General features: G+C 40.3%; 1 protein-coding gene across 3 annotated transcripts in view; it reads right to left on the reverse strand.

The window, feature by feature from the left end:
* Nucleotides 1–11,013: 11,013 nt before the first annotated feature.
* The window catches only part of MYB (MYB proto-oncogene, transcription factor), a 37,725-nt gene continuing 35,430 nt past the window's right edge, over nucleotides 11,014–13,308 (reverse strand). For 2 of the 3 annotated variants that reach the window (XM_032274719.1, XM_032274718.1), the window contains one exon: nucleotides 11,014–12,334. In XM_032274719.1, the coding sequence (XP_032130610.1) occupies nucleotides 12,218–12,334 (117 nt within the window). In that variant the 3' untranslated portion in view covers nucleotides 11,014–12,217. The remainder of the gene's footprint in view (nucleotides 12,335–13,308) is intronic. The other variant, XM_032274717.1, reaches the window with a different exon arrangement.

Consider the following 13,308-nt stretch of genomic DNA (forward strand, 5'->3'; position numbering starts at 1 on the left):
AAAAAAAAAAAAAAAAAAAAAAAAAAAAAAAACCCAAAAAAACAAATAACAAAGAAAAAAGAAAAAAAGAAAAGAAAAAAAGAGAAAAAAATTCAAAAAGCCCAGGTCAAAAACAATCCTGTTGCCCTATTGGTCTGAAGATAGGAGGAGGCTGTAACCATTTTGAGAGATAGGGGGTGCTCTTAGCTGGCTGTAGACCTGATTGGGCAGAGGGAACAGTAACAGAGCCATGGAAAAAATGAAGACTAAAGGGGAAACTGTGCTGTCAGAATCACGGTGGTGTCCCAGCTAACCAACCTGCCAGCTCAAGGCCTGAATATTGCTGCTGCTGAAACCCTTTTGTTTCTCCCGCACTTCTCTCTGTGTCTTACAGAAAGGCCCCGTTAGCTGAGACCACCTGAGTCTGAATGTGTCTTGGGTCTTTACAATCTTAAGTAGTTCAAATAATTGGAAGTGGAGCCTCTAACTCTAAGATGCTCTAGCACTCCGGACGCTGTACGTGTGTGAGGTGGGCTGAGGAAAGAGCTATATAATCTTCACTTACACCTCCATGGCCTTCTCCCTGGGAATTATGAGGACTGTAGATACATTAGAGACAATCTAATTCCTCCTTTTTTTTTCTGAGACAGAGTCTTGCTCTGTCACCAGGCTGGAGTGCAGAGGCGTGATCTCAGCTCACTGCAACCTCCTCCTCCCGGGTTCAAGCAAGTCTCCTCCCTCAGCCTCCTGAGTAGCTGGGACTAAAGGTGTACGCCACCACACGCAGCTGAGTTTTGTATTTTTAGTAGAGACGGGGTATCACCATGTTGCCCAGGATGATCTTGAACTTTTGACCTCGTGATCCTCCCACCTTGGCCTTCCAAAGGGCTGGGATTACAGGCATGAGCCACTACACCTGGCCAAGACAATCTAATTTCATTGTTGATTAAATAGGCCTCTGTTTATAGCCAGTGGTAATAAGAACAAAATGGGAACCTAAATCTGACTCCTGGAGAAGCTCACTTTTTACTCTCCTTTTTATTTATCAGGCAGTGCACGTGCTGTCTCTTTCTCTCTCCCTGCCCCCACCCAACTCATCAATCTTTCCAAGTGAGGATTCTGTCCCTGTTTTCCAGTTGACCTAGTGATGATAGTCCTTGGCAGAATGCTATTTAAAAGAGGGATTTTCAGAAGGCTGGAAGCCCTGGGCTCCGTGGTTCCTATGGGCCACTGCGGCATTCCATGCTTCCCTTTTGTAGTGTTCATACCCACTCTTGAGGTCATGCAGTTCTCTCTAGACTTTATACTCCGTAAGGACAGATATTGTTTGTCTTGTTCACCGCTGTGTCCTAGCATCTAACATAGACGAATCGCCAGCGTACACTCTGCCAGAATTCCATTGTCTGTTCAACAAACACATACGAAGGACTTACTGTGAGCTAGACACTGAACCCATGGAAGATGGTAATGGTACAGTGGCTCTCAAAAGTATGGGTCCTAGACTGACAGTATCAATGTCTCCTGGGAATTTGTTAGAATTACAAGTTCTCAGGTCGCAACCCAGACCCACAGAATCAGAAACTGAGGGGTTGGCACCAAAAATCTGTGTTTCCACAAGCCCATGACTGGATGCATGCTGAAGTTTGAGATGCACTATGCAGGAGTGATGGCCCCAGCTATTTATTATAATTGTCCACATTCTTTTCTCCATTTGGAAGGAGTCTATAGCGCCCAGTACATGGGTATTGCCAAAAGCTCTAAGTAGCCCCATAGTTCTCAAACCTGAACTTTAGAATCACCTGGGATGCTTTCCAAAATTGCCAAGGGCTGGGTTCCTCCCCTAGAGATTCTGCTTCAATTGGTCCTGGGTGTGGCCTGGGCAATCTTTTTTTTTTTTTTTTTTTTTAAGTTCTTCAGGTGATTCTAATACACAGCTAAGATTAAGAATCACTGAGATAGCTGGAAGAATACGAAGGGAACGTGGATTTGAAATTGAACACACTGAAGGAAGGCAAAGTATTAGGTTGAGTCGCATGAAGTTGACCACGTATTGTAGGTCAAATCTGTCAAATATTGGCAATTTAACCTACTAGATATTCTCAGCTCCCACACAGAAGCAGTCATAGTGTGTAGCCAACAAAAGAACCTAGGTAACAGAAAAATCATAAGCTCAATTACACTGTTTAACTGAAGCAGAATGCATTATCTTCAGCACTAACACTGCTATTGTGATTTTTGATTAACTTTCTTCTAGGCCTGGGGTCACAAACACTTTTCTGTAAAGAACCGGATGGTAAATATTTTAGATTTTGGAGGCCACAAGGTCTCTGTTGCAACTATTTCACTCTACCATTGCAGCAGAAAACCAACCATGATAATATGGGAAATAAAAGGGTGTGGCTGTGTTCCAATAAAACTGCATTTATTTTAGGCCAGGCGCGGTGGCTCAGGCCTGTAATCCCAGCACTTTGGGAGGCTGAGGTGGGAGAATCACCTGAGGTCAGGAGTTCGAGACCAGCCTGGCCAACATAGTGAAACCCCGTCTCTATTAAAAATACAAAAGTTAGCTGGGCATGGTGGCACGTGCCTGTAATCCCAGCTACTCAGGAGGCTGAGACATGAGAATTGCTTGAACTCTGGAGGCGGAGGTTACAGTGAGCCGAGATCGTGTCATTGCACTCAGGCCTGGGCAACAAGACTGAAATTCCATCTAAAACAAACAAACAAACAAAAAAAACCTGCATTTATTTTAAAACAGGAAGTAGGCCAGATTTGGCCAGGAGCTATAAATTGCCCACCTCTGTTCAACAGTACTGGTTTTTCCATGAGAATGTTAGAAAGTAGATGTAAGTTATTTTAGACTTTTGCATGATGCAACAGCTGACAAGTTGGCTTGTGATATGAGCTAGCTGTAAGACACACAGAAAGCTTCCCGATGTTCCATAGCCTTTAAGTAACAAAATTGAGTATCATTGGATTCCTTGGAGTCTCATTTAAGCAAGAATTTTGAGTGTTAGGGGATAGAGATGGGAGGAGACCCAAAGTGTGGAAATACCTCCCTTCCTTTACTTGGTGTTTAGCAAATGTTATCAAAGGCATTACCTTCATGAGCAATACACACTTCAAACAAACCCTCTAAAAATCACTGTAGTTGTGTTTCCGGTGGAGGGTGTCCAGGTTCTTGGTGTCTTGAACAAAGAATTGGACAAAATGCACAAACAAAGCAAGGAAAGAATGAAGCAACAAAAGCAGAGATTTATTGCAAATGAAAGCAAACTCCACAGGGTGGGAGCAGACCTGAGCAAGTGGCTCAGGAGCCCAGTTACAGAATTTTCTGGGACTCAAATACCCTCTAGAGGTTTCCCATTGGTTACTTGGTGTACACCCTATTTACATGAAGTGGTGGCCTGTGATCAGTGTGATTGGTTGTGGGAGAGGACCAATCAGAGGCTGAAGTGAAGTTACAAAGTTATACTCCTATGCAAATGAAGACTCGATCCATGATCAGCCTGATTGGTTGCAGGAAGGGACCCATCAGAGGTACTTTCAATATTTCATCTGCCATGCAGAAAAAGGTGGGGTGCTTACAAAGGGAGTAGCCCCTGGTCCTTTTGATAGATGGACATGGAAAGTTGGGGGTTTTCCTTTTGATTTAGTTCTAGGAGGTTATTGTGAATCACCCTTAGGTTCCCTGCCTCTAGATCCTAGTCTCCTGCCTCAGTTTCCCATATCTTCATGACTTCATTTACTCAGAGATAATTAGAGTTGGAGCTGAGCTGATCTCAACTAATTTATAGCTGAGGAAGCAGAGACCCACAGAGATGAAGTGGTTGACCATAGTAACACATGTAGGGTGGAGGTGAGACCACTCACAGTTGCTCAACCACATTCATATGTGGATTGTCTGAATATTTAACTGAGCACTTATGTCATGGTGGGCATTGGGTTAGACACTAAAGAAAAAAGGGAGTTTCCACCCTGAAGAAGTTCAGACACGCATTAACCCATGAGCCACAGTTAAGCATGTGGCTCTGAGTGCATAGAGACAGTGGACAAAGTTTTTGGGGAGCAGAACACCTGCTGGTTTCATTACTAATGAAAGCTAAGGGGCCTGGTGCAGTGTCTCATGCCTGTAATCCCAGCACTTTGGGAGGCTGAGGTGGGTGAATCATCACCCGAGGTCAGGAGTTCGAGACCAGTCTGGCCAGCATGGTGAAACCCTGTCTCTACTAAAATTACAAAGTTAGCCGGGAATGATGGCACATGCCTGTAATCCCAGCTACTCAGGAGGCTGAGGCAGGAGAATCACTTGAAGTGGGGCAGAGTTTGCACTGAGCTGATATCTCACCACTGCACACTCCAGCCTAGGAGACAGAGTGAGATTTTTTCTTAGAATTTAAAAAAAAAAAAAAAATAGAAAGAAAGCTAAGGAGTTCTTTCTGAAATTTCTGCTGGTTAATTTCCAAGCTTTTTATTTATTTTATGGCATCATCGATTTTAAGACTCTATGGGTTTAATAAGCTTTCAACCAAAGAAAAACCAGACCATGTTAAAGACAGAATCTGATGTCAGAAATGTTAAAAGATGAAAAAGAATATGCTAAAGAGCTATGGTTATTAAGAAAGCAAATTTGAAACAAGCCTGTTTCTTAGTATATTTGGGAGTATCCAAGAAAATATTACTCTGCCAGTAACTTTATATATTTGTCATATATTGTTTATAAACATATATGCTATATTTGTAATACATATTTAATTGTTTTGAATTCTGCCTTGCTGGCAAAGGAGGTGCTCAACAAATATTTGTTGAATAAATAAATGAGTTATAGGCTGCTGGCAAATAATCTCTTACCTGTTGTTTTCTTTAACTTGTATATTATACCCCTTATTTGCTGATTCGTTGTCATTTAGTGAAATTTCCTGGAGTGGCATTCATTCGTATTTTCAATTCACCATATTTAACCAGAATACATGTTCCTAATGTCTTTCATTTTGCAATATTTGAAATGGGGTAGGGAAATAAATTTGGGGTGCTCAAAGTAAGGCCAAACTGGTGAGTACCCTAACCCATGACAAGTTTCCAGAGGTCTTCAGGCCATATTCTGGGCACTGCATGCCTTGACTCAGAAACTGACCCAGGAAGGGATGAGAGTTGTCTGTCCATCATTAGGTGTTTAGGACCATTAAAGAATAGGCGGATGGATTTATGTTCTTTAGAAAAGTGACTGAATGAAAACAAATCCTGACTGTGCCTAACATCTGCCCTCAGACACAGGTGAAGAGTGATTTGTTAACTTGCAAGTTCATTTCAGAGGATGTTTTCTAGCAGGAAAACCTCACAATTGTGTCCTAAGTAGTCCAGTGTCTGTGGGCTACTAAAGCTCTCTCAATTTTCTTTGTCTTTGATCCGAGGTTCTCTCTGGGCTTTGTAACTATATACAGGATTAAATACTTCCCCCATTTAAATAGAAATCCCAAAGCACAGAGGAATAAAGTGATTTGAAACAAGGGTTTTCTCCACATTGATTAGAGACCAGTTTAGAACCAAAGATTTCTGGATGAAAATGTGTTTTCTTTTCTTTTCTTCTCTTTTCTTTTTTTTTTTTTTTTTGGTCTTGTTGTGTTTATGTGCTAAACTTCTTGAGATATAAATTCCCTTATGACAGATCATATGCAATAGAACCATATTTCCAAAGAGGTTTAGATATATACAAAATTATGCTTCCCCATATATTATAAAAGTTGAACAAAAGGTGGATCAGAAGGCCAAGGTCAGCTTTATTAATAACAACATCTGGAACATAATAATTCTCTGGATTTAAGAAAATCTACTTATAGTTAGGGTCTTAATATTTTTCTAATACTCTATAGACAAATGGGCATTTTAATTAAAAATTATGGGCTCCACAGGAATTGGAAGCTACTTGGGAGTGTTTAGACAGAAAACACAGGGTTGGGGGAGTAAGGCCTCGTGTTTTAGTGCGGTTGTCTCAGACCACCTGTGTTAGAATCAGCTGCAAGCTTGTTAAACATTCCTAGGTCTACACCTGACTCATAAATTAGAATCCCTGAAGGTGAGGGCAAGACTCTCCATTTTAAACAAATTTCCAATGTGTTTCTGAGAACCACTGACTCTAAGAATGTGTTCTAGATTAATAAGAGAAAATATAAAATTAAGCTAAAAACACCTTCAAGAACAAATATTGGCAGAATTTCTTAATGACCAAAATATCAAAATATAATCAAGGATTATTCCATATGAAAAATTCAATAGAAGATTTGGCTTTTGAAAATGACAAGGAAAGTGTTAGATAAATTATTTGTTGAAAAAATTCTGCTCTTAGAAAAGCGTTTTAAGCAATCAGTTCTTCCTGAACTAATTACTTTATGGACTATAAAACAGGCAAACAGCCTTTATGAACTTTGGATCAAAAGATATATTGTCAGTAGGATTTTTCTGGGATTAAAGCACATTCTTTCTAAATTAAGAAGTGGTAGGAAGTGCACTATGTACAATCCAATTAATTGAGTGTAAGATTCAGGCTCTGCCAGCATTTGGCCCTGCTACCCTAAGGTTTAATTTTATACTGTCTATGAAAAAGGTATTTGAACAAAGTTATTTATATGAATCAGAGATAAATGAATAATTTTATGTCCCTGCCGAAACCATTCAATAGCTCCCCATATCTCTACGGACAAAGTTCAAGCTCTATTTACACCGCTTTTCTCTCCAGCCTCGTATCTTTTCTTTTTCTCCAGGTTTCTCTTTCGGTTTCTCAACACTCACCTCTCAGATACTACTTTTCTTCTTTTCTCTCTCTCTTCTTCCCTAGCCTATTGTGAGCACTTCATAAATATTGTGTCATTACTAATTATATTATTACCGGTAATAGAAAAAAGCAGACACATTTAAGATATATTTTGCAGGTAGAATATTCAGGTCTTTCTGAGCACTTGAGTGTAAGGAGGGTAACAAGGTAAAGAAAGAAACCAAGGATGACAAATTTTTGCCTTGAGAAATGTAGAAATTAAGATATAAGGGTTAATTATTGCTAATGAGAAAAAAACATTTAAGTGATTATGCGTTCTGTTTTGTTCATACTTAATCTAAGATGCTTATATGGAGAAGAGGTTAACATGGAATAGGCTACAGGAGTCTAGAATTTCAGAGTGGGCTCAGGTTTTTCCTACAGAATTGACAGTCTTGCTCTTGTCCCCCAGGCTGGGGTGCAATGGCGCAATCTTGGCTCACTGCAACCTCTGCCTCCCAGATTCAAGCGATTCTCCTGCCTCAGTCTCCCGAGTAGGTGGGATTACAGACGCTAGCCACCATTGCCAGCTAATTTTTGTATTTTAGTACACATGCAGTTTCACCATATTGGCCAGGCTGGTCTTGAACCCTGATCTCAGGTGATCTGCCCACCTCAGCTTCCCAAAGTGCTGGGATTATAGGTGTGAGCCACTGCACCCGGCCCCTTAACTTTCATTAGTAATGAAACCAGCAGGTGTTCTGCTCCCACCTGTCTTGTTCCTCCACGTCTAGATCTGGTGCTCTCCCGTGGTCTCTGTTAGCCCTATTCAGCCTATATTGTAGTAACCTTTACTCATCTGTATCTGCCATCTGAACGTAAGCTCACAGAGGCCAGGGACTTTTACCTATGTTGTTCTGAGCTCTGAACCCAACTTCAGACACAGCACTTGCCACAAAATAGAGCCTCAACATGTACAAGTTGAATTAGAGAAATATAGTCTATAAGACAAATATCAACTCTTTAACTTCCATATTAGCATCAAGATTATTTTCTTTTTCTCTTTTTTTTTTTTTTTTTTTTTTTGATATGGAGTCTTGCTCTGTGGCCCAAGCTGGAGTGCCGTGGCACAATCTCAGCTCACTGCAACCTCTGCTTCACAGGTTCAAGTGGTTCTCGTGCCTCAACGTCCCGAGTAGCTGGGATTACAGTTACACACTATCACACCCAGCTTGTTTTTGTGTTTTTAGTAGAGACAGGGTTTTGCCATGTTGGCTGGTCAGGCTGGTCTTGAACTCCCAACCTCAGGTGATCCAACTGCCTCAGCCTCCCAAAGTGCTGGGATTACAGGCATGAGCCACTGCATCTGGCCAAGATTATTTCCACTGAATATTAATTTAAAAAAATTGTTAACTATTTATTACCAGAAAACCTACAAGTTCCATAAGATTTATAGTTTAGCTTCCTTTCGCTATAGGGAGCAAAGTTACTAAGTATAACTGTATATAAGTAAACTTTATTTTTGAAATTTATTTATTTTCAGGAATGGGGTCTTTCTGTGTTGTCCAGGCTGGTCTCAAACTCCTGGGCTCAAGGGATCCTCCCACCCTAGGCTCCCAAGTTGCTAAACTTTACTTTTACAAAGAGGTTTGTATTTTAGCTGACTTTGTTATAGTCTCGTATAATAATAGATTCAGTGTCCACAGATTCTTTACTAATCAAATGAATCTCTCTCTTTCTCTCTATCCGTGTGTGTGTGTGTGTGTGTGTGTGTGTGTGTGCGCGTGTGTGTGTGTGTGTATTTACCAGTGATATGGCCTGGCTACTAAGCAATCAAACTCTACCCTCTAAGAATGGTGACTAAGGAGGAATTGATTTTATAATAGTAATGGTTAAAAGGAGAAAAATAAGCCTCAAAGTTGTATTTTAAGTGGAGTGTAATAGACCTGCACAACACAATTTTCAGATTAGAAATCAAGCTTAAGGAAAAATATGCCCCCTACTTCCCACATACATATTTGCACAAGAGAGAGAAACATATTAATTAAAATATGTTAGAATGATTAGGAATATTTTGAGAAGATAATAATTGAGTTTTAAAGTAAGTTTTTAATGAAGAATAGTTTTTAATGAAGAATAGACCTCCACACAACTGGGGAGGTCTTGGAGGTATTCACTTGCCCATTGCTGAGTAACAGATATGGCTTTTCTCTAACTGATTGTAAGTCATCATGGTGACTTATCTAATCAATAGGCAAGGCAAAATTTTACAGAGATGCGAGAATGTATTTACTTGCAGAATCTTCACAATAGCTAACAACCTTGACTTGAGATGTATTTTTATCTCCGGTATAATTAAAATGTAAGTAAAATGGAACTTTGAGAGATTAAGTAAAACATGTATGAAGTCATACAGCTGGTAAAGGGTAGGGTCTGAATTCAAGATTGGTGGCCGGGTGTGGTGGTTCACACCTGTAATCCCCGCACTTTGGGAGGCTGAGGTGTGAGGATTGCTTCAACCCAGGAATTTGAGACCAGCCTAGGGAAGGGTATGGCAAGACGCCACCTCTATTTAAAAAGAAAAAAAAAAAATTGGTTGGGCTTCAAAAATTATTTTCTTTCAATAAAGCAAGGCAGTGAGCCCCTTACTGGAAGCACTGATGATATCTAATGTTCCTTTCAGTTCTAATATTGCATAATTTCTAAAGAAAGAAGGAAGTTTATCCCTGGGCATGTCTCTTCTCTTGAATTTTCAGTCCCATCTAGAGGCTGGGACACATCAGTCTTCTCAGTGGCTCTCCTGTTCTCTGGATGGACATACGAAGACACACCTTCACACACAGTAACTCACAAGTGCAGCCTTTCATTTAAGTAGTGTGTAATACTGTTTTCACTTACACAATCTGAATTCCTGCTGTAAAAAGCAGGGTGATTTTTAAAACTGATCAGAACAACCAATGTTGGGGAGATGCTTGTGAACTGGGTGTTCTGTGAGTATGAGGATTTGACAATAACAGCTAAATTTCCACTTCTGTTCATGAAGTTAGGTTTTGAGTCTCTAGTAATTGGGTTGCAAATGTGTTGAAATATAAATACCTACTTCAGTTCTGTATGATGTTGAGTTCACTCTTGTTATTAATAATTAAGTGACCCCTAACTCTGTGTAACTGGCAGTGCACACGATCAGCAAGATGGGCATTCAACACACTACATAGCAAGCATACTGGATGGTGGAAAGTGTATGTAATAACAAACATTTGCATAGTGCGTTACTTAATAAAAGTTTCACTGTGGGAAAGAACTCATTTCCCAGATAAGGGAAAAAGCCTCAGAGAGGTGAGTGACTTGTCTAAGTTCAAACCACTAGTAAGTGGCAGAGTCAGAGCTTGGAGAAACACTCTGAGAGGGCACAAATGTAAAGAGTTTCCTAACACTGGGTGGATGTGACATGTCATCTACTACCAGGACGGTAAAAGTCCATGAAAGCATCTTAAAAACTAGCAATTAGGCTAAGAAATCTTTGGCTCTACAAACACCAAGTGCATCGTGCCTATGAGAATTCAGAGTTGGAACAGAGTGAGTAAAGGAAATTTAAGGAATTTATGTGAAAAGGGGTATTACAGCACAGTAAAGAGAACACTAAGCTGAAGATGGAGCCAGCGGAGACTCATCTGTGAAATGGAGCTGTTTTGAATAAATGACTCCGGCATGCCCTTGAAAGCTCACAGGCTGGCTCCCATCTGGGAGCTACCTTGCCCTCCAGCTTCCGGCTGGTTTTGCCAATGAAGACCCCTGGGCAGAGATAGGAGAAATGGGGAAACAACGTTAAGGTTTACCCTTGGCTCCCTCCCTGTGAGGTCTCCTTCAATGGCAGTGGTCTCGCTAAAGGCTAGTGCTCCTCTCAAGGGCTCCTGCTTTCTGGACTGTCCCCCTCCAGGTGACCTTCCAGGTGCCTTCAGGCCGGCACCCGTGGCTTTCCTAGCCTCTGCCCACATCTGTGGCATCAGTACATTTGTGAATGAATTCCCCTTACTGCATCCCCACTCAAATGCTGTTGGACACTGACTGATGCATTCTGGAAGAGATTCCTCCCCATTGTCCAAGTTAAATAAGCAAACTATTTAACTTGGTTTGCTTATTCTTTCTTCTCCGTTGTAATGATTCTTGGCTTCTTGACATGAAGTGCATATGGTGTGCAAATTATTAGAGGAAAGTGCTTTGAGTCTCCTCCATTTTCTTTAAAGTACAACTGCTGTCCACAGTGACAAGTAAGAGAGAAAACAAAAGTAGGCAAAATAAGGGCACATCTTTATTTTGCTACAAGGCAGTAAGTACACTGTCATATCTCAAAAGTTCAGTGCTGGCCATCTTGCATCAAATGTTCTTAAGGCAGTGATTGGCTATCAACCACAGTTTCTGTCTCCCCAGCTGCAAACACAGGATCCATGCAACAGTTCTGAGACCATACGCTTAGAAACCACAGGGGATGTGGATCAAAGGCAGAACTCCCAAATTAAAAAACAGGCTACACTCAAAACAAAACATAGAACATCAACAACATAGATCTCCCAAAAAAAGAAGTGCAATGCATGCTTTTATAAACCAACAATAACAAAAAAAAAAAAAAAAAAACCACACAATAAAAAATTCAGGTCTCCCAAACAAGTTTTCGAATGTATTACAAATGGAAAAAAATGTATATATATATATAAAATTAAAAAGTCTGAAATACTAGTGCATAGTCAATTACCTAACACCAAGTTCCTTTTCTTTCCATTCAAGCTCTACTGCCCCTCTGTACTAGCAGCATGTCTACAGGCTAAGACCATAGCAGCAAAAAACGTTTTTCATTTGGCATTTACAAAATTAAATTATGGAATAAAAATATAATTTTTTATAAAACTATTTCATACAGTAATAATTTTTAAAGCAAGCTAACAGAAAACTCATAAAATGGCTTGGTACAATAAATGTACCTTCAATGTCTTTAACCATAAATGAGCATTTACAATCCTGATTAACTGTCTCATGGTATTAAGTCTATACTTATAGTAATGCTTTTACTGATTTTTAAAAATATATGCATATGTTTAGTGATCAAGAAAAGTGAAATACTGGAGTACCTTTTGTGTGTAAAATTTCAAAAAACCCATCACAGGAAAAAATACTGATCTGTTGGATCCTTTAAAATACAGATAAATCATTTTATGTTTTTTTTTAAAAAAAATCTGCATTAAGATATTAACAACTGGTTACAATTCATTACCTAATAATTTAGGTAAGACTGTTATTTATTTTTAAAAATCCTTTTAGTTGGGTGAAATCCAATAAGATTTCATTCAACTAAATGCACTTGGTGCTGCTCTCAACTGTTGTACCACAACAAAAATAGGTTCTTCTCCCATTCATGAAAAGTTTCATGTCGAGGAATGATATATTCCAAATCAACCTGAAGTGTTCTGAAAACCATAATGCTTTTCTGGAAATGTCTCACATGACCAGTGTCCGGGCTGAGAATGCATTTGCGTATTTACGAGCTTGACTGGAAGCTGTCATCTGTTCCTCCATCTTTCCACAGGATGCAGCTTCCCAGGTACTGCTACAAGGCTGATGGGGAAAGAGAGGGCAACAGGAACGTCAGACAAGGAAGCACATTCTATAGTCCCAGTAGGGCCAGCATGGACCAACAGATGACAAGTGGTTGACACCAGGAAGGCTTTAGATAGAATCTTATCTCCCTGGGCCCCGGAAATCCAGTGCTCTTAAGGAGTATGGATAATCAGAAATTGTTAAGAGGGAAAACCCACTCCAAGCAGTTTTATAAGATACAATCACATCTTCATGTTTTAATGCCTTTCGTCTATTAGGCAATTTTACAAAGCTGAAGACAGGAATGAGCATTATTCTCCGGATACCTAAGGTGGGCTGTGGCCAACTACTCACTGAGCAAACTGCTGAGCGCTTGGGCCGCATGTGCAAAGCAGCTCATGCACACGCTGGAATTGATCAACACTTGCTAAGTGTTGTATATATGTTTTCATCGATTACTTTAGAAACATTTATCAGTATAGTTAATTTTTTTCTTTTTTTTGAGACACAGTCATGCTCTGTCATACTAGGTTGATCGGTATTGGTGCGATCACGGGTCACTGTAGCCTCAGCCTCCTGGGCTCAACTGATCCTCCTACCTTAGCTTCCCAAGTAGCTGAAACTACAGGCACGTGCCACCAAGCCCCTGCTAATTTTTGTATTTTCTGTAAAGACAGGATTTCACCATGTTGCCCAGGCTAGTCTGGAACTCCTGGACACAAATCATCTGCTCATCTTGGCCTCCCAAAGTGCTGGGATTATAGGCATGAAGCCAGTATAACTTTATTTTTAAAGACACACTAGAAGATACGAGATGGATCTAATATCTAAGGACAGCATCTCCATGCCAGGGACAGTGGCGCTTCACATTTCACATGCATTATCACATTTAAACAGCACAACTGCCCCGGAGGCGGGTTCATTCTCTCTCTAGACAGGCTAGAGAATGGAGACAGAGAGTGGAGGTAACTTGCCCCTGTGCAGGTAAGTGG

Source organism: Sapajus apella, unplaced genomic scaffold (assembly GCF_009761245.1).
Source record: "Sapajus apella isolate SASKATOON/1434 unplaced genomic scaffold, GSC_monkey_1.0 scaffold6, whole genome shotgun sequence".
NCBI lineage: Eukaryota > Metazoa > Chordata > Mammalia > Primates > Cebidae > Sapajus > Sapajus apella.